A 26,508-nucleotide genomic window follows, 5' to 3' on the forward strand; every position below is an offset into this window, starting at 1 on the left:
GAGTTTTGTAACATTTTACGTGAGGAAAACTATATAATACTTATAACAGAAAAATATGTTGAAATGTTTCTATTTATTTTAACTTATGGTTTCAAAATGAGAGTTTTCAGAGGTACTTATATTCAAGTTATATTTTTAATTTTGAGAATTAAATTAGATTTGTAAATATTTGTATGCTTTTATCTAATTTATAAGAAAGATAATTCATAACATAATATTAAATTTTAATAATAAATTAAATATAGAAAATAAATTTTTTGCATCATGATTTTTGAAAAAAAAATAGTAAGTTATCATCTTTAACAATTTATTTAATAATTATTTTGTATTTTTAATTAAAAAATTATTTTAAAAAAATTATTAAATAAAATTTTAGTGCAAAATTAAATTATTAAATAAAATATCTACTACTTTGCAAGATATTTGAAAGTGTAGGTAGAATAACAGAACACCCAGACTGATATCAGACATAATCTCCCTACCAATGAACTGTTCATGTCCAGACAAGAAGTTTGCAACTGCCCTCCAATATCATAATATAAAAATTCTAATACATCCATGCCCTTGGATTTCATTAGGCTGCATTTTGATTAAGACCTCATTTTTAACTTACAAGCACACGGACTAGAAATTGATTAATTGAGGAATCACATTTTGACAATAAATATGACAAAGGTGAAGAATCTAAGAGGAGTTTCATGAAAGCAGAGCCACCTATTATATAGGACTATGCTGAAAACAAAAAGAATTTTAGTCATTAAAGAAGTGGCTTTCAAGTAAACAGCATTTCTATATCTTATCCATATCCAATGCTCTGCTAAAGCACAATACTATATATCACACTGCAGGGATCTCAAGGTTGACGGTTAATTCTTTAGATGACATATAGCAGAAAAGAAACTACTACTTAAAATCCTTATGCACAATGGATACAGTAAGTGAAGAAACAAAAATCTAGAGTAGCTAAATATCTATCACCAGCAAAATTATTATTTTTGTATCTAGTGCAGCAGCAAAAATGGATTAAACTGGAACAGGAAACAATACCTGCTTTCTCTATCTCGTTCCCTTGATTCCTTCACACTATAAAAATTACTGTTATTATTATTTTAATATTGATAAATATTATTATTATTTTCTACTGATAGTCTTTAACGTGTAATGTGGATGGATTTTGATCCGTCCAAAAAGGGCTTTTGAAAACTTAGGCCCAGGTCAGCTCCCACTTCTTTTAAGCCCAATAGAGAGTACAGAAACACTGTTATTTCTATCAAGGCCCACTTAAAAATCAATAACCACTCAATTTTCTGTATTCTTTCACTGTACAATAACATATTGCAGCTTTTTTAAACTTTTCTGAAATAAAAAAATTTAAAGTATATACAAATCAAAATTATACCAAATTTTTAAAGTAGTTGATGGATAATGTATTGGGAGTACCATTTTTGGAGCCCAACAAAGAAAAATATCCTTTTATGCTATCTACCCTCTTTACCCTCCAAAAACTTTTTATTTATCCCTATTTAGATAGTATTGAGATTTTATTCGTGTTGTTAATGGAGTGAAACAAAAATAACGATAGGGTGAAAAGAAAACAAAAGAAAAGGAACGGATCAAAATTATTTTTTACCCATTACATGGGAGAATAATTTGAAAGGGAATGATAATATTTCTCATTCCAACCAAAATCATATATTTGATGAAAATGTAAGTGGAATAAATTCACATTAGTTACTTTCACTTCAAGGAATCTATTAGTTAATAAAATAGTTTAAAGTTTAAAAAACTAATCTTTAAAAATTGATAGTTGTTAGATGAAAGTCAATAGCTATGAAGCTAGTATATTAAATTAAAATTATTTAGTAAAGTCAGTTGAACTAACTTATAAACATAAAATAACATAATCAAAATTGTTGTTATTATTACCATCCCACCCAAAGTTGGGAAATTCAGAACAAATGAAACAGTAATAGAATCAGATTGTGCCTAGAACCATAAAGGAGTGGCAAAACAGATACATAGTATATCAAAATTTTCAGTGGGGTAGTTAAAAAAATCTCCACCTTCACAGTCAAATAAAACAAATAAATAAAAAAGCATTCAAAATTGTTCACCTCCATGCTAGAACCACCAATATTATTAGATGATGCAAAATTCCCCCCAAAATTCAGCTAAATAAACAAAGCTTTTCATAGATCAACCAATGTAAATAAATAGTAAAAACAGCTGCAAGCTTTGTGAAGTAAGCGTGTCAACCATTGCTTCATGCCTCTAGAGAAGATAATGTCTCATTGTAACATGTTTGCCATCATATATAGCTCATCTTTGACACGCCCCTCTTCTATTCTATGCATGAGATGCTAATACACCTTCTCCGATGACTCTTATTTTCTCAAATTACTGAGACTCCTGGTTGAACTGTTGCCAAGTAGAATCTTGAAAGTTCCCTTCTCTGTTCCTATGCATCCCAGCTTTTGCACCTTGAGTCTCAGGGCCTTTTGGAGAGCTAAAAAGGCCATAACTAGTAGATGTTGGTGTATTGGGAGGACTAGGATGCTTAGGGATACCCTCATTTGGAGCACTAAAAGAGCCATAACCAGGTCTTGGGGTATTAGCAGCATTAGGATTCCTGGGGTTATTATTATGGTGAGGCATTGAGTGTCTTGATCCAGGAGTAAAAGCTTGCTTGTTATTTTCTATTTTGGGATTAAGATTTTCATTTACTGGGACATGTCTCATATGATTCCAATTTGAGGGTGTTGGCCTGACCGCATCTCTTATTCCCGGACGACCTGTATTATTTGATGATGTTTGTTGAAATCTGTTTCTTGACTCTACTCTTTTGTACCTATTCTCAGTCACAGCAGGAGGAACTTGTGCATTAGATTGGACCTTATTCCCACCATGATGATCAGTTCTTCTATACCTATTCTCAGTCACCGCAGAAGGAACTTGTGTATTAGATTGGACCTTATTCTGGCCATGATGTTCAGTTCTTCTATACCTATTTTCAGACATTGAATCATTACTTCTTGACAGAAAGGCTGCTTCAGGAGCAGCATTTGTTTGATAATCAGGAGAGGTCACATTCGTATTGTTGCTAAATACAGAGAAAGCATCATCAGAAAGCACCTCCGCCTCCGATTCAAACCCAGATTCTGCATTACTCTCACTAGATATTTCCATATTACCATCGTGAGCCTTAACAGCCGTTTCATCTTGCAATTTTCTCCCACCTTTCTTAGATAGCCCATATTTAACATGTCTAACAATCATATATGCATCTTTTTTTGCCATATGTGGTCCATTTTCCACAATACAGACATCTTCTATCTGCAAAGAACTTTTTGAATGTAAAATGGAAGGATATAGAGAAATAGGAGAAAGGATAAAAAAAATCTTGAAAAATAGTTCAGAAAGAAAAATCCCAGAATAAAGTAGGAATCATCGTACCAGAGCAAGAAGACGACATAATAATCCTGTCAAGTCTTGATCTTCCTTGCCTGATACCTTGCACTGTTTTAAATAGATGAAAAAGAAATCACCATGAATGAAATATAGATGATACACAATGATAAGAACATTGGGAGAACCACACCACAAAAGCTAGTCATTTTAGATAAATCATTTTACATTGCACCTGGAGATTCTCAAGTGAAAATTGCACCAGTACAACCAAATTGAGAGGTTGCATAATGCACTCAGCATTTTCTAAAACCAGATGCATACTTAACCTTTCAAATGAAAAACAGAGTTTCTAACATTGATGAAAATACAATTATTTATAAGACTGCTTCCCAAAAATGTAGATGGAAAAATCTAATTCAAAACCAAAAAAGGGCATATGCCAAACATGGAAAGAAAGTACCTTCACCCGATAACCCTTCTCCATTAACTTTTTAACCATATCTGCTTTCATCTTCATATCTTTTGCTTCCTGAAAAAAATTAACAACAGAAATTTCAATTCATAAAATTTTCCTTTTCTAGGTTTCGGAAATAAAATATGATACTCAGAACACAGAAACCATTTTTGAGAGCATATATTAGAATTTATGTGTGGGCCATGTCCAAGAATGGGAAGTGTGAGCATTCAGCTTAACTGGCCTAATTGTCCAAAAATACCAAGGCACTTTGGACTCTTGACCCCCTTATTTAATTTATACACTTATTTAGTGTTTCTAGCCCATCAACGTAAGACTTCCAAAACTCCCTAAGTCTGGCTTGACCAAGTTGTGACAATGTGTCTTGTTGTCAATCTAATTGAGCTTGTACTACAAGTTTGAACCTCAGAGGCCACAGATTGTGCTTTCCATTCCTTGCCTGCACTTGTCCTACTTCTCAAGTTTTAAAGGCCACATTCTCTTTTTTTTTTGTTGAGTCTTTCAATATTTTTTAGTAGTCTCAATCTTTAACTTGGGCTTCAAGTCTTCTTTTGGATATGCGCTATTCAGAATTTATGTGCTGGCAAAGTCCAAGAGTGTTTGAAAGTGGTTTTGTAAAATGCGTTGACACTTTGAACCTCTTGACCCTCCTACCTCTTTTATTTCCTTCTAACTCATCAACTTGCGACATATATACAGGTGTATGTGTGTCTGTGTTTGTGTAGATAGACATATAAATATAAATCTTGCTAATCTTGACTGGTTAATTGCCTCACCAGGCCACTTGTTCTAGTCAAGCACCAAAAGCCTGGGGCTGGGTCATAGAAAGCAAGTACAAAGGAGCTGAAAGTGAACAATATTCATGTACAGCAAAAAACCATGAAGGCAGACTAAGTTTATAACACGTACATCCTAATTCATTTGCATATGAAACACCAATGCCAAAAGGTTTATCCAAAACATATATAGGCCTAGCCAAAGCTGCAAAACGTGGCTACCACAGCCTAGCCCACAATTGGAAACCTAGTAAAAACTAGGTGCTATTGGACTTAATTTGTAGTAGATAATTCTGATAAGAAAAAAGTAAGCTTGCTAACAATATTTAGGGATGTGGAAAAGTAAAAAGATACATAGAAAGAAAACTCACAGTTTTTTCAGAAAATCGCACTTCCTTACAATCTTTTCGCAGTTTCATGTCGGCCTGCATTTGTCAGAAAACTGATTAAGAACAACACCACATCTAAAGATTAAAGATTTGTCTTTGACAATTCACTAAATATTCCATAATAGAATAATGATTATAAAAGGGTGACACAATGCCTATAAGTAATTAAAATGCAAAGCACCTGCTAGTAAATTGAAGGTTTTAACTTTTCAAGTACACACAATATTGGGTTTTGTAGTAGTTTCAGTACTGAAAATGCATAGCTTCATTTATAGTTCCTAGCCATTTGATTAAGCATACTAACTCTACAAACAGCTTCATTTTTAAACCATCATTGCTATAAAAATGCTTGCTGCACCGTAATTATTATTTGGAACAATGAGAAGAGAGCATGAAAATTTCACTAAGCATATTAATTTTGTTCTGTGCCAGAGCACAATAGCTTACTCAATAAAAACATTCAACTGTCCAAGGTCAAAGTCATTCTTAGCAAGTTGATCTGGACTTAAAAAGATGAAAAATAAGTATGCAATATGAACTTGTAATTTGTAAATTATGTGGCGATTTAGCCACTTCATACTTGTAATCCCCTCATTAAAATTCTATCTTACTTCTATCTAATCATATCTTATCATGTTGCCAACACTTTTAGCATACAATATGGCTCATGTATTCTGATAGGCAAAGAATATGCGCACATTCCCAGTGCTTTGCTAATAAAGATTCATGTGTTAAAACACATCACTATCAATTATCAAATAAAAATGAGTGGAAGAGAAAGTTATACCATTAATTTCAGCCAAAACCAATTAATGAAATTTCACAAGCAACTTGGAAACAATCACACTAATCCACACAACAAGGTACCTTGGTTTTAGCACGCTCCTTTTCCCTTTCTTGCCGCTTATACGTTTCCTTGTGGAAGTCCATAATTTTACAAACAGGTGGATTAGCACTCTTCTGAACCTGTAACATGATCAAGTACTCGTATAATAAATGCCACAAGATCTGGGAAGTATCCTTATGTGCTTAACCCAACCCTCTTCACACACATTCCTAAACAAATTTTAATGCTATACAGTTTGACAAATATGATACATGGGTAGACATAGGTTACCCCTAGTCACAAAATATTCCAAATATTAGGATATGTTGCTTGTGATGATGAAAGCGATCACTACATAATGTTAAACACACACTTGTTTGTTTTTGCCCCAACTTAAGGATAGAATATAGAAGGATTAAAGTTCAGACCCATCATAATGCATTAAAATAAAATAAATAAATCCTTCAGTAAATGAAGAATATACTTGCAACTATGTCTTATAATCTACTTCAACTCAGTATCTATATTTTGCAAGTATCTCTTCAAAAAAGAATTCCTATTTAACAAGGCAAAGGACTTAACAAATTTCATTTACCTCAACTAAATCAAGTTTAAGCATCTTGGCACGTTCCAAAGCTTCAAACCTTGATACTACTGAATGCCCTGCATGAATTATATATTTAATGAGACATTCAAAGTTCAAGCAAAACTTCCGGCACATTTATACAGTAAATAACACATAAAGCAAGCACTTAAGAGAAACAGACATAAGCAATGCCACCAATAAGGATTAAAACATTGCACAACTAAGGAACTAAACCAGCCAAAATTAAAATGTGTCACAATTTACCATCATCAATCACAAGCCTAACATATGGAGCTTTGATCTGGTCATTCAACCGATACCCGCTGGTGCAGTTATCCTCCGTTTTGGTCTTTGCCTGAAACTAAAATCCCACAAAGTATCACCAAATTCAAGAAGCACCATTATAACCATCAAGGACAACCCCACAACACTATACCCTTATCTATGCTACCAAATACAAAACCCACAACAAAAAAAGTGCCCATCTGAGAAAAAGACCCATTCTTGAGCACAATTCAAAAATCACAAAGCAACCCATATCCAATTTCAAAGCAAAGAACAACTTGATAGTCTCAACCAATAAAAGTTTGACAAATTACCTGAACGGGAGCTGCAAAAAACCTCACGCTATTAAAAAGATTAGTGGGTTTGCCACGAAAAACCGAATGCAGATGTGGGGTGACCAAAGTGCAGGGTTTGGGTGCGGAATTGATGGAAGAAGCATGCGGAGGGTGAATGTAAAATCTATGGAATTGTGTGCACAGAGTTCTCAGCTTAGGCTCTACAATTCTGTGCCAAAACGCCATAACCTCAACGAATCAAACGGATAGATTAGTTGTAACTGAGGTTGGTGTTTTCTTGGCGGAAAGAGAAAAGGAAGAGACAATACAACCTCAAACTTTCATGTGTATGGCATAGTTGCGTGTGTTCTCTATACCGAAAACTTTTTAACTTTTGAGAACGGAAATGGGCCTTGCTAATCCAAATTGAACTCAATATTTAATTGACAAAAAAAAAACTCAGTATTTACATTTATATTTAACCTTCAATATTATTATTAGTTTGTTATTTTGTTTATTGAGTTGTTCTTATTTTTCATGAAATATATTAGACCAAATATAGCCACTCTAAATACTCATATTCATCAAAATCCATCAGAACTCTTTTAAACTTCCAGCAATGAAATTTAGAAAAGCTTGTTTCGGTGAATATCTGCAAAAATCAATCAATTAACGATGTGGAAACTCTGAAGAGGATTTTTTTGGTCAAATAATGGGCTTTTCATAACTTAGGACCAGGTCAGCTCCCACCTCTTTTAAGCCCAATAGAATACAAAAACACTGTAATTTCTATTCAAGGCCCACTTAAAACCAACAGCTACTCAATTTTCTGTATTATTTCACTGTAGATTAAGATACACATATATATATATATATATATAAACAGTATTAAAAAAAGTTAAACATTATTATTACTTTTATTGATATCAATTTAACTAAAACTAATTCGAAGCATACCTTGCGAGAAAGAAGAACAAGTATGGGTATCAACGACGACGACGACGAGGATGAGGAGGAGGATGAGGAAGAGAATGCGAACGACTCTGCACAGAGGAACAAGTATATGTTGCAAAGACGCAGGGGCAATTTCGTCATTCTTGCTTCTGCTTCTATGTCCAGCTATCTGCTAACCCTATCATGACCGTTCGTTTTGAAGACTAGATCAAATATTTCAGATTTCGCACCTTTTCATTTTATGTGATAAATACTAACGACTATTTAAAATTTATTATATCAATTTTTTATTTTAATAACACGTATCTTTAAAAAACGTTAACGTGATTTTTAAAATTGATTTCTTACTTTAATTAATGTCTTTATTTTAAGATGTTTTTTTTTTAATTTAGACTTAAAATTAGGCTCATGAGTAAAGAAAAAAAAATTAGTGCGAAATGCAATAGATTGATAAAATAAAAAGTATAATTTTAAAGTAATTATATAAGATTAATGAAAATTTCTATAATTAATTATATCTTACTAAACTAGTTTTGTTTGAGCTTTGTAATATTTTATGTGAAGAAAACTATATAATATTTACAATAGAAGAATTTATTGAAATATTTTTACTACAGGATACTTATAACAGAAGAATATATTGAAATGTTTCTATTTCTTTTAATTTATGATTTTAAAATGAAAGTTCTCGGAGGCACTTATATTAAAGTTATATTTTTAATTTTGAGAATTAAATTGTATTTGTAAACATTTGTATGCTTTCATCTAATTTATAAAAAAAAATAGTTTATAACATAATATTAAATTTTAATAATAAATTAAGTATAAAAAAATTACTGTGTCATAATTTTTGAAAAAAATATTAAGTTATTATTTTTAATAATTTATTTAATAATTATTTTTTATTTTTAAACTAATACATTATTTTAAAAAATTATTAAATAAAATTTTAGTACAAAATTAAATCATTTTTTAAAAATTTAGATGTTACATCACACTATAAAATTTAATTTTAATTTAATATTATAATTTTTTTAGTACATTAAACATAAAATTATAATTTTGAAGAAATCTAATTCTGATAGAATTAAAATTTTAAATGTTAATTCTAATTTCATGCACCAAACAAGCTCTAATAATATTTTTAAAAAAATAAATTTTAAGTATTTAACAGTTTTAAAATTTTAATATTTAAACAAAATTTTAACAACAAATTATTTAAAATATATGAAAAATTTTAGTATGATTAAAAAAATTAATGCGGGCATATCACAAATATTTAAAAGATTAAATGTATAAATTATATAGAATTCAAATTTTATATATATTTAAAAAATTAAAAAATAATTTTAATTTCATTCCTAACTTCTCCATTCATCACCCATCAAAGCTAAGAGACAAATAAACTATGTACCAAAAGCACAAGGCACGTTAACCATTGGATCTTTGTAAATTTTTGTATCTTTTAACCTTAACCTTAGATTTAGTGAGAATATGGGTTTTTTATATTTTACTTAAGAGTTTGAAGGTCTAATCGCATTAAATTACTATGATTGCACCCTGACTTCATTCCCTTATTATTTGCAATCTACTAAACAACAAAGTCAAAAAAATAAAATTTGTATCCTTACATTAATGTGCAATTGGTGCCTTAATCCCTCATACTTGTCTATGGTAGTACATTAAAATTCCTAAAAACACTATATCCACGGTGGGTAATGACTGAAAGAAGGGCTATCAAGGACAAGAGAATAATTTAAATGATTAATATTGCTTCATCTTAGGGATGTTAAGTGTTCCACAATCAAAATCTGACTTCTTCAACAGCAACTCGGCTAAGAATGTAGGCAAAACTTTGTCCCTAAAATGTGCAACCAATTTAAAATCACCTTGCAAAACAAAACCCAAAACATAAGATGTAATACTAATATCAATACTTCTCCATCTTCTCTGATTTGCATATTTCCCCAAGGCAACCTCAATCTTTTTATATTGCTCCTTAACATTTTCTTCTTCACTCATCTCTTTGGTATGTTTGCTTGGTTTTTGGGAGAAGGCCTCAGCTACACACCTAGCAAGAACAACCCCATCCTCCAAAGCACAACATCCACCTTGGCCAAGATCAGGGGCCATGGGGTGAAATGCATCTCCAACAACACAAACGTTGCCTTTACTAATATTTCCCAACATGAGCTCCCATTGATTTCTATATCTCAATGGAGATGTTAAAATATCTTCTACTTTTGTTTTCTCAATAAAGGATTTGACATCTCTTGGCATCTTCTCAAGCTTGCTCAACACAAGTTGCTTCATTTTAGCTGGGTTCTTTACTAGCTCCTTGTCTACAACATAAGCAAAGTGAACTAGTTAATGTGTGGCAATGGTAACCATACGTTTAAATGTCATAAACTGATATGCATAGGGAATTAATGAATGCTAATCTTTGCAATTGAATAACTTTTATTCAGTAAAATCTTTTAGGGTGTTAAATTACCTCAATCCTTAGCTACAAAGCTAAAGAATTGTTAAGTCAAATAAATTTGTTTAGAGGAAACACTTCCTAAAAATAGTATACCTTGGCTGGTGGGAGTCCAAGTTAAAAACCAGTAAATGGTTTTTTCATCACAAGGAATTACACCAGATCGAAACCCTTTCCCAAAGTAGTGCATGAATTTGAGTTGAAGCCCATGATTGTTCACCAACTTTGTGTAACCCCTGATTACATATCTCCCCGTGAAAGAGGTTTCATTGAAGCCTAGCCACTTTGCCACAGTGGAGTTTATTCCATCACACCCTATCAATACCTTTCCCAGTTGCAAGCATCAAATTAATTAAGGTGCATTCTTATATATATATATAAACTTGATTAATTCCATTAACTGATACGTTGTTTTTACCTTGGTTCTTATAGTTGTTCGATCAGCAAGATGGAGTATCTTATAGAAGCCAGATTCAGATTCCTCAATAGCAACAATCTTTGACAAGTACCTTATGGTGCCACTTGGAAGCTCCTTGGCAAGAGCTTCCAACATTAACTGTCTTCTAACACAACGAACTTCACAGTTTCCGCTGCATCGCATGACAATACCAACGTTAAGATTATAATTAAGAACATAATAAAATCAAGATCATGAGAAATTGGTATCTATATACACTGTGCTTACTGTTTTCCTGTGCCATTGAAAGACAAGCTTGATGTTTGTTGCCCCGTAATCAAAGAAGTAGTCACATTCCTGCATTCCATACACTTATCTATAACAACTTTGTAGCCAATAATTAGCTTAGTTCGATTATCCATACATTATAATGGTGATTATGAGAGTAAATTAATATTCAAATTATGTGATGATGAGGATTTACTTATAAGAAAAAACCTATCACAATTAACCCACGTGACAAAAATTGAGGGATGTTATAGGAAAAATATATACAAGACTACTACCTTAAACATTGTTGTCTAAAAATAATTTATATCAACTTTAAATTCATTTTAATCAATTTGTAAATTGTTATTATTTCAATAAATCTTTCCATTAAATAAGTGTTAAATCATTAGCCGTCAACTGGTCTCAAGAATTAGGTAGGCTAAACCGTTCATCGATTTTTTGTTCTTCACATCACATGTTATCTTTTTTTCTGGTGTTTGTTTATGTTTCCTTCAACCCATGTATCGAACCAGAATCACGCCCTAATTTCCTGAACCAAAATCCCGGAGTTGGAGAATTTTAAGAAGACAACGGCAATATAAACAAAGGATCCTAGTTGAGGCACAATAATTCTAAGCGTTAATTAAGAGAGGTTTGAGTTACTTTACAAGTGTGTGTGTGTGTGTGTGTTTAACTGGAAAATGAAAGCAAAAGAAGATATTCTAGGGTAAACTTAATTTTTTAAAGAAATGTTTTACATAATTTTTTAATTAAGAGCATAAATTTACAATTATTACAATAATATAGTTAAAAAATTAACATATAAATTTATTAATATATTTTACTTGGGATTTTTAAGTTATTTGATAAAAAATTTATTTTCTTATTTTTGTATGCAATCAAATAAGAAGAAATAAAATTTTACCGTTCATCTTTTTCTCGTGTAAAACAATTACAATTTTATTTATTTTTCTTTCATTATATATTTTTTATTTACATTTTTACTATTTTTATAAAAAAAAGGTAATTAAGAAAAGACTAACAAATCACTATTAAATTTAAAATTACTTTAAATTTATATTATTTCTTTAAGTTAATGCTAAAAACTCTCAGATATTATAACTTTTTTATTTATTTGTTTACTTTCTTCCACACAAGAAACTTAACTATATTTTCAATCCTTATAATTTTATAAAAAAATAATTTTAGATTTTATTTTTTCAATAATATAACTAACTAAAAAGTTGAGACTTATCAATATTTTGAATATTAAGTATTGATTTTTTTTTATATGCTTCCTAATTATTGTGTATTAAATAAAACTCATAAAAAATAATGGCAAACAACCTAAAAAATCTAATTCGCCTCTTACGAATGATAGGCAATGAATTGATAGAATAATTTTCCTTTCAAACAACTTAATATAAATTTAAGAATCATGTAAAGAGAATATGCGAATCTGCATCATGCAACATTTGACTCTATTTTTCTGTACAGTTTCTTATGGGCTTTCTGTAAATCCATCAATAATGAATCCTGCTTGAATAAAAATAATAATATTTTAAGAAAACAGTTATAATATATATATATATATATATATACACTTTAAAATAAATATTGTGTGTAGCTGTATTCGATCCGTGTGAAATATGTATTCGCGTAGGACATTTCACTGATATTTTAAATATTTTAACTATATATCATAAGTTTTAAAACTTTTAATTATACTAATATATAATCAAAATATTACAACAATTAAATAAATTATAACATTTTTATCATATATTATAATAATAATTATTTTTTATTTTATTTATGTTTTAAATATTACACTAATTTTATATTAAAGTCATATAATAGATGCAATGCGTCTAATAATTTTTAAAATTATTATCATATTCTTCTATCCGTGTGCTACCTTATCATATTTCCCTGTCGTTGACGTACTTTTTTGCCAAATTTGAGCTTCTTCTTTTAGATAAAGTGCTTCATCGTTACTATTTACTAAACTTGAAATTTCAAACAACTCAATTGCCACAAATTAATTATATATTTATATAGTAATTTACTCATTTAGCTGCACATGTTGCTCACGAAGAAGGTCTCCAACACCAACAGCATCCAAGGCTTTCCAAGCATTTGTCCACGTTGTTAAAGCAAACCCAGTGATCCTTAAAGTATCTGAAGCTTCTAACACCAAACTTCGGATTCCCAACCTGCAAGCATGTATATATATACCACTGTCAATTTCTTAGCTTAAAATAGAATTACAAAAACACATGTATTGCTACTGCATGCAGTCTTCTACATTTGAAAGAATAGTGAGAACAAGAAAGCACAAATATAAGACCAAACATAAAGATGATATGATCTTATTATAGAAACACATACAACATCTCCTTTAGAATTCAAGGATATATATATAAAAAAATATAGTAAAACATTAATATATATCATCTATGTAGTTTGTTGTAGTATTTTTTATACTATTGATTATAAAAGCTAAGTAAAAAAAGTGCAAACTTATACTATAAAGCATATATATCTGAACTAATACCACTACATGCACGTTTAATGCGAATATAATAACTATTTTAGGGCAAAAGAGTGAGAGAGAGAGAGAAGCAATAGGTACCTGTGAAGTCCTAAGGATGTTGTGAGGCCTGCAATTCCAGCTCCCACAATCACAATGTCTTCAACTCCCGATTCCATTAATCTTCTAGTACTAGCTAGCCTATCTTTTTTACAAGGACTGTCGAATATATATAGTAGTTGGATTGAGTAATTAGCTTAGTGAGAAGCTAAATAGAGGGGAGGAAATGAAACGTTTAAATGGATTATAGTTAGTGAAAGATGACGACCAAAACGATAATCACTAATGACAGATATCTAACTTAATTTATTACACCGACAATACAAGTCCTACCGGCTCTAATTTGCCAAAAAAGCTTAGTTACCTACACCTGTTTATTGCACATATTACTCAGCTGAATAGCAATATATATATATATATATATATATATATATATATATATATATATGTATGAAAGATTCCCTGTACTATTTGTGTTCCATTAATTCCTCGGTGATTATTGCACATGCAATACACCAATAATTGTACAATAATTGTAATGCTATTAACATATTCGCTAAAATTTAAAACAAAATTAGGTATATATATATATATACTTATGATCATTCGTAATTTACCTGCAATTTTAATTTCTTGATCGGGTCCTAGACTTCTAGGATTTTCAATTTGATGTTATTCGCTAAAATAACTTATAAAAAGTAGCAAAAATAGTACTGGTTTAATTGAAATTTGAACAATAAATAAATTGTGATTGAATGACTAATTTAATGGTTAAAACATGCATGGTTATATACGTGCCAACGTGTTTCGGGCACAATGAGTGTCTATCTTCTTTTTCTGCTCAACTGCTCAAAAAGATAAATCGTATCTTCAAATTGAGGTGTGGAAAGGATACCGCATCTGATCTTTAAAAACTATTATATATAATAACTTGTTCATCAACATTTTCATAGTGCGTGGCAATTGGATTCCATCGTAAGCTGCATAACAATTCTGCAGTGAAAAGGTTCAATCAGTGAAAATATACATAAATATTGAGCTAGATAAAGTCCATTGGCGTATGCAACGAACCAGATGAATAAAGTCATTTCATATTTATTATACTTTTTAGAGAATAATTCAACTTTTGCGAGTTACATGACATGCAATGGGCCAGATGAATAAAGTTATTTTAGATTTATTATTTTTTTAAAAAAATAATTTAACTTTTGTAAATTTTTTTTAATAGACAAAATATATATTATTAGAAAGAGTTTAAGGAAAATTCAAAACCTATATATAGAAAGAAAAAATTAAATATATTTTAAAAAAAGTTAAACACATTTGTATTAAATATATATATATATATATATCAACTGTGATTTTTAATATATTTTTTAATTAGTATTATCCAGCATTATACTTTTATATTATGTCAGAAGATAAGCACGTTGTTAAAGTTAATTTAAGAGAGACGACGATTCATGATGTGTAATTTTTTTTATTTTTGCTAAGAGTAATTTTTTATTTTAAATAGTTAGATTGTTAAAATAACATACAAGATATGATTAATAATATTTATATAATAAATTTGTTTTTTGCATATTTTCATCTTCTTAATTATCAATATTATAAGTTTTGTTAATAGAGTTGATTGATTGATTAAAAAATGATTTGTGTGCTTATATATGTAATTTTTATATACTTTTATTAATTATAATAAAATTATTTCTTTAGTCTATTTGATTTGGTAATTTTTATCTCTTACATTAAAAGTGTTTATACGATAAATAATCCATACTTATTTTTTATTTTGTTATTTTAATTATTATAATTTTTTTATAAATTCTTTTATGTTATTTGATTTGACTGTTTAATTTGTTATTATGTAAATATTATCATTATTCTTGTTAATGATGTTTTTATATATGATTTAGATTGTTAAGATGTTAACGGTTGTAATCTAGTCGTATTAAAAAAAGAAAAATATAGTTTTTTATCAAATAAAATTTACTATAACTGATTATAAATTCTTCTAATAATTATTAAATTTAATTTAAAAAAAGTGTTTTTTCTCATTTTAATACAGTCACATCAGAACTAGTCAATTAATAATATAAGAGAATTCAAATATATCACGACTCTCATTTGCGTATAAATAATTTTATACAATCACATCAGAACTAGTCAATATAAAAAAATTCAAATCTATCACAACTCTCATGGCATATAAATAATTTAATTTATAATTTTATACTGTTTTTATTTTTTATAAGAAATAAAAGATTAAATAAATAAATAAATAATTAAATCAATTATACTTTTTATAAATATAAATTTTATTTTAAAAATATTTATGATATTAAATAATATAGTTAGGAATTTATATATTTGATGATATTAATAAAAAAATATATAAATAAAATTTAATAATTAAATATCTTGAATTTATCATTTATTTTTTATAATAAAGATTAAAAAAATACTCTATTTTATTTTTTATAAAAAAGATAAAAAATAGTAATTTACAAACACTTAATTGGTTAATTTGAAAAACAAACAATCTGAGTAGTCAACCTCCATCGATTTACAAAATAACATCTTTTACGGATTCACGACCTTTATGTTTGGATACTATGTGACTCGTTAATCAATCATACAGTGTAAGTGATTCAAATCACATCATTTAAAACGTTTGATAATTGTTAAATTCGGATAAGATTCTTTTTTTTTTTTTTTTCACGAACATGACTTTTATATGCCGCTACTTTTGTATTTTTGCTTAAGTAAAAAATAATTCACTTAAACGAAAATGTAAAAGTACGAAACATGAAAGTCATGAAAAGAATCCTGATCCGTTAAATTCATTGTAAGAATTTAATTTAAAAAAAATATAGAATGTATTTTTGTATTTACAAGTACTATAATAAATATTATTTTAATTTTAATCAAAAAGTTACACTAATACAAGTAGTAATGTACTTAATGGATTAATTACGTGTATTGCAAAAGGAATAACCTAAACTTAGGCAAAAAACGCCAAAAAAGAAAGGTTGTTGAGCATGAGGTTTGTGAAAAACTAGAATTAATTAAACATGTCTTTATTTTGTGTCGTTTAAGATTGAGATGATGAAGATGCAGAGTGTACTTTTGCTTAATCTGCTTTTCATATTGCTATTGCCCCTTTTCTCACTTTTTGTATTTTTAATATTATTTTGGATGTTCGGTATCTTATAATGGATTGCTTTGCATCTCTTACATATATAATCAAAGGGAGAAAAATGAAAAGCTCAACAATCACACAATAAAATAACAAAAACCAAAGTGCAGTGCCATGAACGATGAGGAAAGCTTCCACCAAGGATATGGGGTTTTCCATTTTTGTTTTCTAAGCCTTTAAATCTCATTTTTAGGAGGGGTGGACAGAAATTAGTGATGATTATCTCTTATTTAAAGATTTTGTTAATCTCAGTTCTTTAGTATTTATAAATAAAAAAATTTATAATTATTATATTAAAATTATAAAAATACAATAAATATTTTTTTTAATAAAATTTTATTAGAATTAACAAAATATTTTATTTAAAAGTTAATTAATTAAATAATGAATGGACAGACAGTTTTTAAATTTTTTTTTAAATTGATTTTTGAGTTTTTTTTTATTTTACTCTTTTTTATTGTTTTACTATTAAAATTTTAATTCTCTTTAAAAAATAGTTTTAAAGTATTTTTTTAAATTAAAAAATAAAAATATTAATTTTTAAAATAAAAAATATTAATTTATTATATTTTTTAAATATATATATATATATATATAATACAATAACATCGTTTATATAATTAAATTCTTCTCTTACGTTCAAATAAAAGAAATATTTATTCTTTTTTTTTCTTTTTCTTTTTTTTAATTTATTTTATTTTTTTAAAACATTTAAATAAAACTTTAAAAAAAATATTTATTTTAATATATTTAATATAAATTTTTTATAATCCAAGTTAGCTCCTATCTTGCAAGCAATGGAAGATTGTGAGCTAATTTAACAAATTCTTTTAGAAATTAGTAAAAAAAATATAGTAGACCACATTTATTTATTTCATTTTGAAATTATAGGGTAAACTTGAGAAATAATAATAATATTAAATTTTCTTGAAAATTATATTAAGAGGACAAAAAAATAATTAAATCTATTTAATCTGGTTCTATATAATAATTGTGAACCTTTACTAAAAAAAAGTATTTTCAAAAATTATCTTAAGTGATGATTTTTTATCATATCATGTGAGTTTATTTTTTTAATCACATGTATTATTTACGTGATATAAATTTGTTAGAATTGAGTAGAGTTATTATCAACGTTAAAAATATTTGTAAATATTTAATAGAATTACATTTTCTTATATTATTTTATTTAAAAGAAACAAGTAAACAAATTTCTCTACTTATATTTAAACCAATAAAAAATAAATTAATAATAATAATTCATTTAAAAAATTATAATTTTAATATAATATTTTTATAATTTTATTTTTATATTATTTTAAAAATTATTTAGTATTAAAAAACAAAAAAAAAAAGAACTATTCTTCACCGTCCAAAATTACAAGCGAAAAAAAATTGTAAAATATATCACTTCTTATATTTTCTAACTAATAAAGATAAAATATTTAAACAAATAAAATTACTAATTTAAATAAAGTTACTTTTTTTTTTTCAAAATTATCCATTCAAATAAAAGATAAACGAATAAATAACTCACATATAAATGTCTATTGGATCAGATAAATCAATAAACTCAATGATTTAAACTAATTTAAATCAGAAAATGATTCAAATTGATACTTAACAGGTTTGATTCAATTCAAACCAATTAAATCTGACGTGATTTGGTTCAGATAACAGGTTGGCACAAGTTAACCTGTAAACTCAATGACATACCTGATTAACTTATTGACTTACGTTAACTATTATTTTAAAAAAAAAAAACATCTTCACATGTAATAATAAGATATGTTTTGAATTGAAACTTTTTTAAAATTTATGTTAGAATGTTATATGTCAGGCTAGAGATTTATTATTGAGTAATCTATAATATTTTATACTTGTTCAATGTTAATTGAAGGATTATTTGGTATTGGAATAGATTTAGATGGAGTTTGAAATTATTTATTAAAAAAAAAGAAAGTAAACAGTATCGTATGAACAGTGTCAGTTGAACAATAAAACTGTGTATGAACAGTGCAAACCGCGTATGTATAGTGACTGCTGATGTCATCAGTGACGTCATGGCTGACGTCACATACACGTGCACAGTATTTTCCGGCGTGAATAGTGCCCTGAACAGTGTTTCCGGCGTAAACAGTAGGGCAGTGAACAGTGTTTCCGGCGGTAAACAGTAAATTTCAAAAAATTTCTATAAAAAGGGGGCTTCACACGAAATTTTCATTTCTTCACCCCTATCTAAGGTTCTCAAAGGTTCTAAGGCCAAATACCACCATTTCTCTCATACTAAACCTTCCTAAACTTAGATTTCTTGTCATATATGAGATTCTACGTCTATTCTGAAGGATTTGAAGTAAGTTTCTTTAAGTTTGAAGTTAAATTTACCGTTCGTTTCTCTTCTCCTTTTCTTTCTCATAGAAGTTCATGGTGTTCTTAAGAGAAACTTCGTTCTAAAGCCGAATCTTCGGTAAATCTTGCATTAAAACAAGTAATATTCGGTAGATCTAGTGTGAATCATTTTTCTGAGGTAAGGGGAGTTTACTTTAACCTATGAACTACATTTTGAACGGTTTAATATGCTATTTCAAGATGTTTTGATATGATTTTGTTAGATCTTTTGAATAAAAGCTATTTTCTAAGCTGTAACTGTTGTTAATTGATTTAAAATGCTAAGATTTTGGCTGATCTATTATAAACTTGCTTTAGTTGAGCTGTTAAAATAACTTTGGCGGTGTGCATCATGCTGAGATATATATTTTGCATCATTATAGAGCCGAGTTACATGTTTAGGTGGGTAGACGTGTAACAGTAAGTTCATGCTGCTGTACTGTCTGGATCTAGATACCGGAATGGGTCGCTCCCGGACCGGCTCGGTTCCTTCTGGATTACTTAGGCTGTGAAACCAGTTGGAAATCGTTTTCATGCTGAGCATTAGATGGGCTGGAAATGCATGGGATTATTGCTGTGAGAAATATTTTACTCTATATATATGATTTTATTTTAAGTTTGGTAAGCTCACCCTTACATTTCTTTCTTTGTCGTTGTGTGCGTGTGTACTGCGATGATCGTACGGTGGTACGTGAGCAGATGTAGCAGGTGTTGCATCTACCTTACAGACTGAGGGGCCAGTGAAGAAATGATTGAAGCTGGGTCGAGTAATATTGCATCAAAATCCTTTTTCCTTATCTTTTGAGACCTCATGTAGAGGGAGTTACGTAGTATAATTTTGGGTATTTTGAATATTATGAACTAAATATAATATTGTGTTGTTTTATTAGATATTTGTTGTAAGAAACTCTGTTTTATTTTAAATGAGAAGAGAATTTCATATTTATATTCTCTATACTTTATTTATTTTAAATAAGTTTGTGATGTAGAAACAATATTCTCGGTTCCTTATAAAAGGAGTCGTGACATTATATAATTATGTTAAAATTATATATCAGTCTAATGATTCAAACTAAATTAATCAGTTCATATTTAGTTTAAATTAGTTCAAATTTTTAAATTTTTTACATAAATTTAAATTAAACCAAATCAATTCTTTTTTATTGGTTTAAGTTATTTTTTTCTCCAAATTTGAACTAAAACGACACATGTACACCCCTAAACTTACGTATCGCTTTCGTCCGACAGCATCTGTCTTCGCCATCGTCCATTCAAAATAAATGAGTGAATAATTTAGTGGGAATAAATTTTTGGTCTTTTAGTTATATTTTTTACTTTTAATGATTTTAAATTAAGAAAAACTAACCATATATAAATAATTAAGGAAAAAATTTAAGTATAATATTATATGTATTTTCTCTAATTAATAATAAAATTTTATTTTAATGATTTATTAAAACATTAAATCGAAATATTTTATAAAATAAAAATTTAAATTCAATTAATAAAGGGTACAACAATATCTAGCCGCCCATCACCCCAAATTATGGAACATTTCAATTGTGTGGATATATTTTTTTGGGTACAAAATTGTGTCGATATTTAACTCTTTTAATACAAAAAATTAAAATGCATTTATTATTAAATTTTATAAAAAATAATTTTAAAATTTAGTAAACATGATTTAAGTAAAACTATATTTAAAATGTAATCAATATATGCTTAAATCAATTTTCATAACAATATTAGTAATTGTTTGTATGTTGGTGCACAGTTATCATTTAATTTAGTTAATTTATTTAAAATAAATAATTAAAAAGACAGTAAATTATCATTTTTACATATTATAAATTAAAATATAAATATTCTAATTGTTAATAATAAATATTATATTATATTAAATAAAATTAAAAATAATTTTTATAGAGTTTATCAAGTAAAGCAAGATATGATCTTGCATCTTTTAAATCACATGTTGGAACTCTAATTTATAAATTATATATTATATTATCCTTTATTCTTAAAATTTTTATTTAAAATTAGAATATTATAAAAATCTAAATCAATATTAAATAAAAAATACATAATGTAAAAAAATGACATAATAAAAAAATTAATTCTGAAAATAATCTCATTTAAAAATAGTTATAAAAAATCTCTTATTTAAAAAAAAACAGTACTTATAAATTATGTATAAAAATTATTTTATAATAAAATATGCATTAAGTGTAAAATCAATTTTGGCAAATATAACTATTGTAAATAACACTACAAGTTAAGTTAAAGGAATTAGGTATCAAATAACTCACGTGGTCAATGATTTTAGATGTGTTAATCAATTGATTGAATTTAAACTAAATAAACAAAATTAAAAAAAAAATGTTGGCTTGCTGAATTGAAATCTTTGTTTGGTTTTAATGTTGCCATAATAAGCGTTTGGTGGAATAGGCATCAATAATTGAGAAAAAATGTCTCAAACACTGATATTGACAGTTGTTGTCTGCAAAAGTGAGAAACAGATATGAGATAAAGAAAAGATTTTGATTATGCTTTTGTCTTTAAGATTAAAGATCATTTTAAACCAAAACTAATAAGTTATTTAGTTAATAATTATATGTGTATTATGTATTCTGTTATTAGGGTTTTGTAAAAGAATAAGTGTTAAATATTTTATTTATTAATAATAAAGATAAAAAGTTTTAAAATTAAAAAATGAAGTCTAAAATATAAATTAAAATTAAGATGATAATTAATCTCTAAATACTTTTATTCAAGAAGACTCTTAAAAAATTTCATTTAAAAATTAAGACTCAAATTATATATAGAGGTAGATATAATACATTCATAATTAGAAATTATTTTTACTTTCTTTGTCCATTTTTAACTATATTAAATGTGACTTAAAAATAGACATTTTTTAAATGTGTGTTCAACAGTATTTGCTAAGAAGTTAAAATGTTTTTTTATTTTCTTAAAAAAATATATCTAATACATACTTTTTATAATAATTTAAACACATTCAATAAAAGTATATTTAATAGTTTTTAACTTGTCTTTAGACACACATCAAAATGATAAAAACATAAATAATGTAACTTTAAGAATCAACCATTATTCTTTCTCTATTGTGTATATAGAGTACAGATAAGAGATGTACATCAAATTAATCGAATGCAGTAACAGGTTTTCGAATCCTTAAGCATCAATGGTTTTCAAATATTTTATAACTCCATAATGAGTCAAATATCGTGGTTGATGTGCTGGTTTATCCAAGATTGGTCATTGTTCTTATTTTATTCTTTCACAATTTGCTAATTAGCACCATTGATTAATTGTAATTGAACCAAGACTACATTCTTATATATGCCAACTTTACTGAGCAACATAAAAAAAACAGAGAGAAGAAAAAGAAAAAAAAATGGCATCAAAATCATTACAAGGCCGGACTGAGCATTTCACAAGCTAATTGTGACTATGCATGTTAGGAAACACATAATTTGGAGAAATTATTGTTTAAAATAAGCAAAATTGAATACACATTAAGAGCTATTGAGTTCTCCACAATCATACTTTGACTTCTTCAACAACAGGCTACCTAGAAATGCAGCCAAAATGGTGTCCCTCAAAAAGGTAACAAATTTAGACTCACCCTGCTGAATAGAACCCACCATGTGAGATGTAGCAGTGAGATCAATGCTTCTCCATCTTCTATGGTTTGCATATTTCTTCAAACATCCCTCAATCCTTTTGTATTGGTACTCTTCTTCATCCTTCTCTTTGACATGTCTCCATGGTTCCTTGGAGAAGGCCTCAGCTAGGCACCTAGCTAAAACCACCCCATCTTCTAAGGCACAACACCCTCCTTGGCCAAGGTCAGGAGTCATAGGGTGGAAAGCATCTCCAACAACACAAACATTGCCCTTGCTAATATTCCCCAACATCAGCTCCAGAGGATGTCTATATCTCAATGGAACTGCTAGGAAACCATCTAGTTCAGTTTTTTCTATGAAGAATCTAACATCACTTGGCATCTTCTCAAGCTTGTTTAACACATATTGTTTCAGTTTAGCAGGGTTCTCTTCTAGCTCTTGGTCTACAAGACAAACCAAGTGGACAAATAAATGTAACAAATGGAAATCACACTGTTAAATGTCACAAGCTAATGAGTATAGTGAATGAATGCTAATTTTTGCAATTACAATTTGAGTCTTCCTAATCAATGTCCTAAAAGTAATAGTTAAAGAATCAAAAATAGAATTTTTTTTATTAAAAATTATGTTAGGACCGTATTAGAAATTTTAATGAAAGTTCATTAATAACATTTTTTTAATAAAAAAAAGTTTAAATATGATTCTGGTGCTCACATTTTAATGATTTTTTTGTTTTAATAATTTCAAACGAGTTTTTTTTTATTTTAGTTTCTACTGATTTATAAATTTTTATTTGTAGGTTAAACTGAATATTAACACATAACAATATCTCAACAGACTATATCAACATTATGGACAAAAAACCAGTAAATTCACCTTGGCTAGTTGGTGTCCAAGTGAAAAACCAGTAAACGGTCTTCTCATCACAAGGAATAGCACCAGCTCGAAAGCCTTTACCAAAGAACTGCATGAACTTGGGATCAAGCCAATGATTGCTCTTGGACTCAGCAAAACCCCTGACTGCATATCTCCCTGTAAAAGAGGCCTCCTTGAAGCCTAGCCACTTTGCCACCCCTGAGTTCACTCCATCACACCCAATCAATACCTTTTCCAATTGTAAATATCAATGTATCAATTGAAGTGTACTAACTTGGATTCATAATAGAAGTTCTTTGCTTATTATATATGAAAAATCTTTGCTTATTTCACATGCCATGTTACACATACCTTGGTTTTGATGGCTGTTCCATCAGCAAGATGGAGGATCTTATAGTATCCAGATTCCTCAATAGCAACCACCTTTGACAAGAACCTGATGGTTCCACTTGGAAGCTCATTAACAAGGGCTTCCAACATTAACTGCCTTTTAACACAACGAATTTCAAAGGCTCCACTGCATGGCACAAAACAACCCATCATAGCAAGAATTCATATCAAATTTAAGATCTCAAAAGTTAGTTTTAAACTCAAAAAATTGAAACATTTGGACACGCTAATTTGTATTCATGGAGTGCACTTACTCTTTTCCTCTTGCTTTGAAAGGTGTAGTTGATGTTTGTTTCCCTGTAACCAAAGAAGTAGTAACATTCCTGTATTCCAATTCGAGTACTTTAGTTTCAGGCTCTTAACTCTTCACTCAAATTAGGTTAGACTTCTTCTTTTCATTTCTGTTCATTTTTTTTATAATGAAATCTAAGAATAGAACACACACACTCACAACCATACACACATAATACAAAAGAAATGAGACGGACCACTATGTGACTCCAAAAGGCAAAACTAGGATTTTTTTATTAATAGTTAAGCTGGTTAGCCACACACATCCTAAATAATTTGAATTTAATTTTTATTAACAAGACTAGAATAAATTTTCAGCCAATACTGAAATAATAATATCAAAAAAAGAAAGTTAAAAATATGTGGCTGCAATATACTAACCCACTCAGCTGGACATGTTGCTGGCGGAGAATGTCTCCAACACCAACAGCATCCAATGCCTTCCAAGCATTGTCCCATAATGTCAAAGCAAACCCAGTGATCCTCAAAGTATCTGAAGATTCTAACACCAAACTTCGGATACCCAACCTGCAAGCATGAATAATTGAATATCAAATACTAGCTAAATTAAATTACATTAATAATCATAGTTTATTTAAGAGAAAGAGAGTGAGAAGGTACCTATGTAGTCCTAAGGATGTTGTAAGGCCAGCAATCCCAGCCCCAACAATCACAATATCTTCAACAACTTCTGTTTCCATTACTATATGATGTTAGGCACTGTGCGAAAAGGCAATCCTTCTAGCATTTAATATTTTATTGGAATATTAAATATTTAGAGGTAATTGAGTATATATCTTTACATACAAAGCTTATATAGTTGGATAAAGATGATGAGCACGATGATACGGGTGTCATAATTCAATTTTGATGATGAAAGACCATACGTAAGATGTGACACTGACACTATTCAGATACTGTGCCACTGAGCCACAAGCAAATGTTAAATCCTCCACATTTGGACACTAAATGTCATTATGTGTGTTATGAACTAAGGCTTACATCATATATATCTAAAATATCCCAAGACCCAAATAAAAAATTTAAAAAAATCAGCGCAACTCACAAAATGATTCTTTGTTCGATATCTTTGGCTAAGAATATTTCATGAGTGGGTGGGTGTTAATATAACCTTTGGATAACCTCTCATTCCCATTTTTACTCCAAAAATAATTTACAGGCGTTTAAACTGAACTGTTTTAAATTAGTCTTTAATAAAAATACGAAAAACACTTAAATCCTTAAAAAAAAAAACTTAATCGTTACTTTGGACCAGTAATAATTTTGTCAGATTAAATTGTTATACTATTTATGTTTTAAGAACTAGTGTGAAAAATGAAAAATTTATTGAAAGACTGTTCTATGTTTATAATCTTGATTGATTATTTAGTAATATTTTTATAAACAAATTAGATTAAGTAAATATTTTAAGATAATTGAATATTTATTGTTTTCAAGGTAAGTAATCCCAGTCAAAGAACACAAGTTGAGAAAAGCAAAAACTTAGACTGAAAAGTTCCATGTGGCAAACCATTGGGGACACATACAATTCGCAGCAAACTTGCATTGTATCTTCTTCTTGTAAAGTAGACAAATCTTCTGTCATTGCTGACATCCGTCCTCCCGAAGTTCTCTTCAATCAAAATCCTCTACGGTTTATTTATGAATGACCAAACGATCACATTCAAGTGCATGGTTAGAAAGAAACCTAATAAAAATAAAATCACCACATTTTAATGTGAAATTTGTACTTTTAACATTGAAATAGTAAGTAAATTTGAGGCAGAACCAAAAATGCTATATTAAATGTTACAAAAATAATTTAATTAAAACACTCGGTGAGTTCGTTCTCGAATTGAACCAAACAGTTTGCAACAATTAAATTGGGAGAAACATCAGAAGGGCGCCTGTCTTAATTTTTTTAAAACTAATTACGATTCTATGAAATAATTATAACCATTAATTTATATTAATAAATAATAAAATTAAATATTTATTTTT

At 28.4% G+C, this 26,508-nt stretch overlaps 3 protein-coding genes across 5 annotated transcripts; all 3 read right to left on the reverse strand.

The window, feature by feature from the left end:
- Window positions 1-1,906: 1,906 nt before the first annotated feature.
- Window positions 1,907-7,386, reverse strand: LOC113872124 (translation initiation factor IF3-1, mitochondrial). Of its 2 annotated transcripts, none has more exons than XM_027509410.1 (8): window positions 7,060-7,386; window positions 6,725-6,821; window positions 6,470-6,537; window positions 5,916-6,014; window positions 5,031-5,084; window positions 3,869-3,937; window positions 3,454-3,516; window positions 1,907-3,333 (listed from the first exon to the last, which is right to left on the reverse strand). In XM_027509410.1, the coding sequence occupies exons 1-8, from the start codon at window positions 7,264-7,266 to the stop codon at window positions 2,398-2,400; spliced, it is 1,593 nt and encodes a 530-aa protein (XP_027365211.1). In that variant the 5' UTR covers window positions 7,267-7,386; the 3' UTR covers window positions 1,907-2,397. The 2 variants fall into 2 exon arrangements, with proteins under 2 accessions (XP_027365211.1, XP_027365212.1); XM_027509411.1 differs by having other exon boundaries at window positions 6,725-6,815; window positions 7,060-7,366.
- A 2,352-nt stretch (window positions 7,387-9,738) lies between these two features.
- On the reverse strand, window positions 9,739-13,832 carry LOC113871922 (monooxygenase 2-like). Its single transcript, XM_027509014.1, has 6 exons — window positions 13,756-13,832; window positions 13,190-13,336; window positions 11,139-11,207; window positions 10,872-11,043; window positions 10,550-10,778; window positions 9,739-10,316 (listed from the first exon to the last, which is right to left on the reverse strand). Exons 1-6 carry the CDS (start codon window positions 13,830-13,832, stop codon window positions 9,739-9,741), a joined length of 1,272 nt encoding a protein of 423 aa, XP_027364815.1.
- Window positions 13,833-21,358: 7,526 nt separating this feature from the next.
- On the reverse strand, window positions 21,359-25,294 carry LOC113873007 (monooxygenase 2-like). Of its 2 annotated transcripts, none has more exons than XM_027510940.1 (6): window positions 25,129-25,294; window positions 24,889-25,035; window positions 24,471-24,539; window positions 24,178-24,343; window positions 23,827-24,055; window positions 21,359-23,393 (listed from the first exon to the last, which is right to left on the reverse strand). In XM_027510940.1, the coding sequence occupies exons 1-6, from the start codon at window positions 25,206-25,208 to the stop codon at window positions 22,840-22,842; spliced, it is 1,245 nt and encodes a 414-aa protein (XP_027366741.1). In that variant the 5' UTR covers window positions 25,209-25,294; the 3' UTR covers window positions 21,359-22,839. The 2 variants fall into 2 exon arrangements, with proteins under 2 accessions (XP_027366741.1, XP_027366743.1); XM_027510942.1 differs by having other exon boundaries at window positions 22,822-23,273; window positions 25,129-25,264.
- Between the last annotated feature and the right edge of the window lie 1,214 nt (window positions 25,295-26,508).

The sequence above is a fragment of the Abrus precatorius genome, unplaced genomic scaffold, assembly GCF_003935025.1.
Source record: "Abrus precatorius isolate BTA unplaced genomic scaffold, Abrus_2018 Scaffold7, whole genome shotgun sequence".
In the NCBI taxonomy this organism is placed as follows: domain Eukaryota; kingdom Viridiplantae; phylum Streptophyta; class Magnoliopsida; order Fabales; family Fabaceae; genus Abrus; species Abrus precatorius.

Excerpts from the sequence above, each read along its gene's own strand:
- LOC113872124 (XM_027509410.1), bottom strand. The coding sequence starts at position 7,266 with ATGGCGTTTTGGCACAGAATTGTAGAGCCTAAGCTGAGAACTCTGTGC. Across the intron at positions 6,538-6,724 it reads TAGGCTTGTGATTGATGATG|GGCATTCAGTAGTATCAAGG; the intron begins GTAAATTGTGAC and ends TAATTCATGCAG. Across the intron at positions 3,938-5,030 it reads TGCGATTTTCTGAAAAAACT|GAAGCAAAAGATATGAAGAT; the intron begins GTGAGTTTTCTT and ends AATTTTTTTCAG.
- LOC113871922 (XM_027509014.1), bottom strand. The coding sequence starts at position 13,832 with ATGGAATCGGGAGTTGAAGACATTGTGATTGTGGGAGCTGGAATTGCA. Across the intron at positions 11,208-13,189 it reads CAACATGTGCAGCTAAATGA|GAATGTGACTACTTCTTTGA; the intron begins GTAAATTACTAT and ends TATGGAATGCAG. Across the intron at positions 11,044-11,138 it reads TTCAATGGCACAGGAAAACA|CGGAAACTGTGAAGTTCGTT; the intron begins GTAAGCACAGTG and ends CATGCGATGCAG.
- LOC113873007 (XM_027510940.1), bottom strand. The coding sequence starts at position 25,208 with ATGGAAACAGAAGTTGTTGAAGATATTGTGATTGTTGGGGCTGGGATT. Across the intron at positions 25,036-25,128 it reads ACATCCTTAGGACTACATAG|GTTGGGTATCCGAAGTTTGG; the intron begins GTACCTTCTCAC and ends TCATGCTTGCAG. Across the intron at positions 24,056-24,177 it reads GAACAGCCATCAAAACCAAG|GTATTGATTGGGTGTGATGG; the intron begins GTATGTGTAACA and ends CAATTGGAAAAG.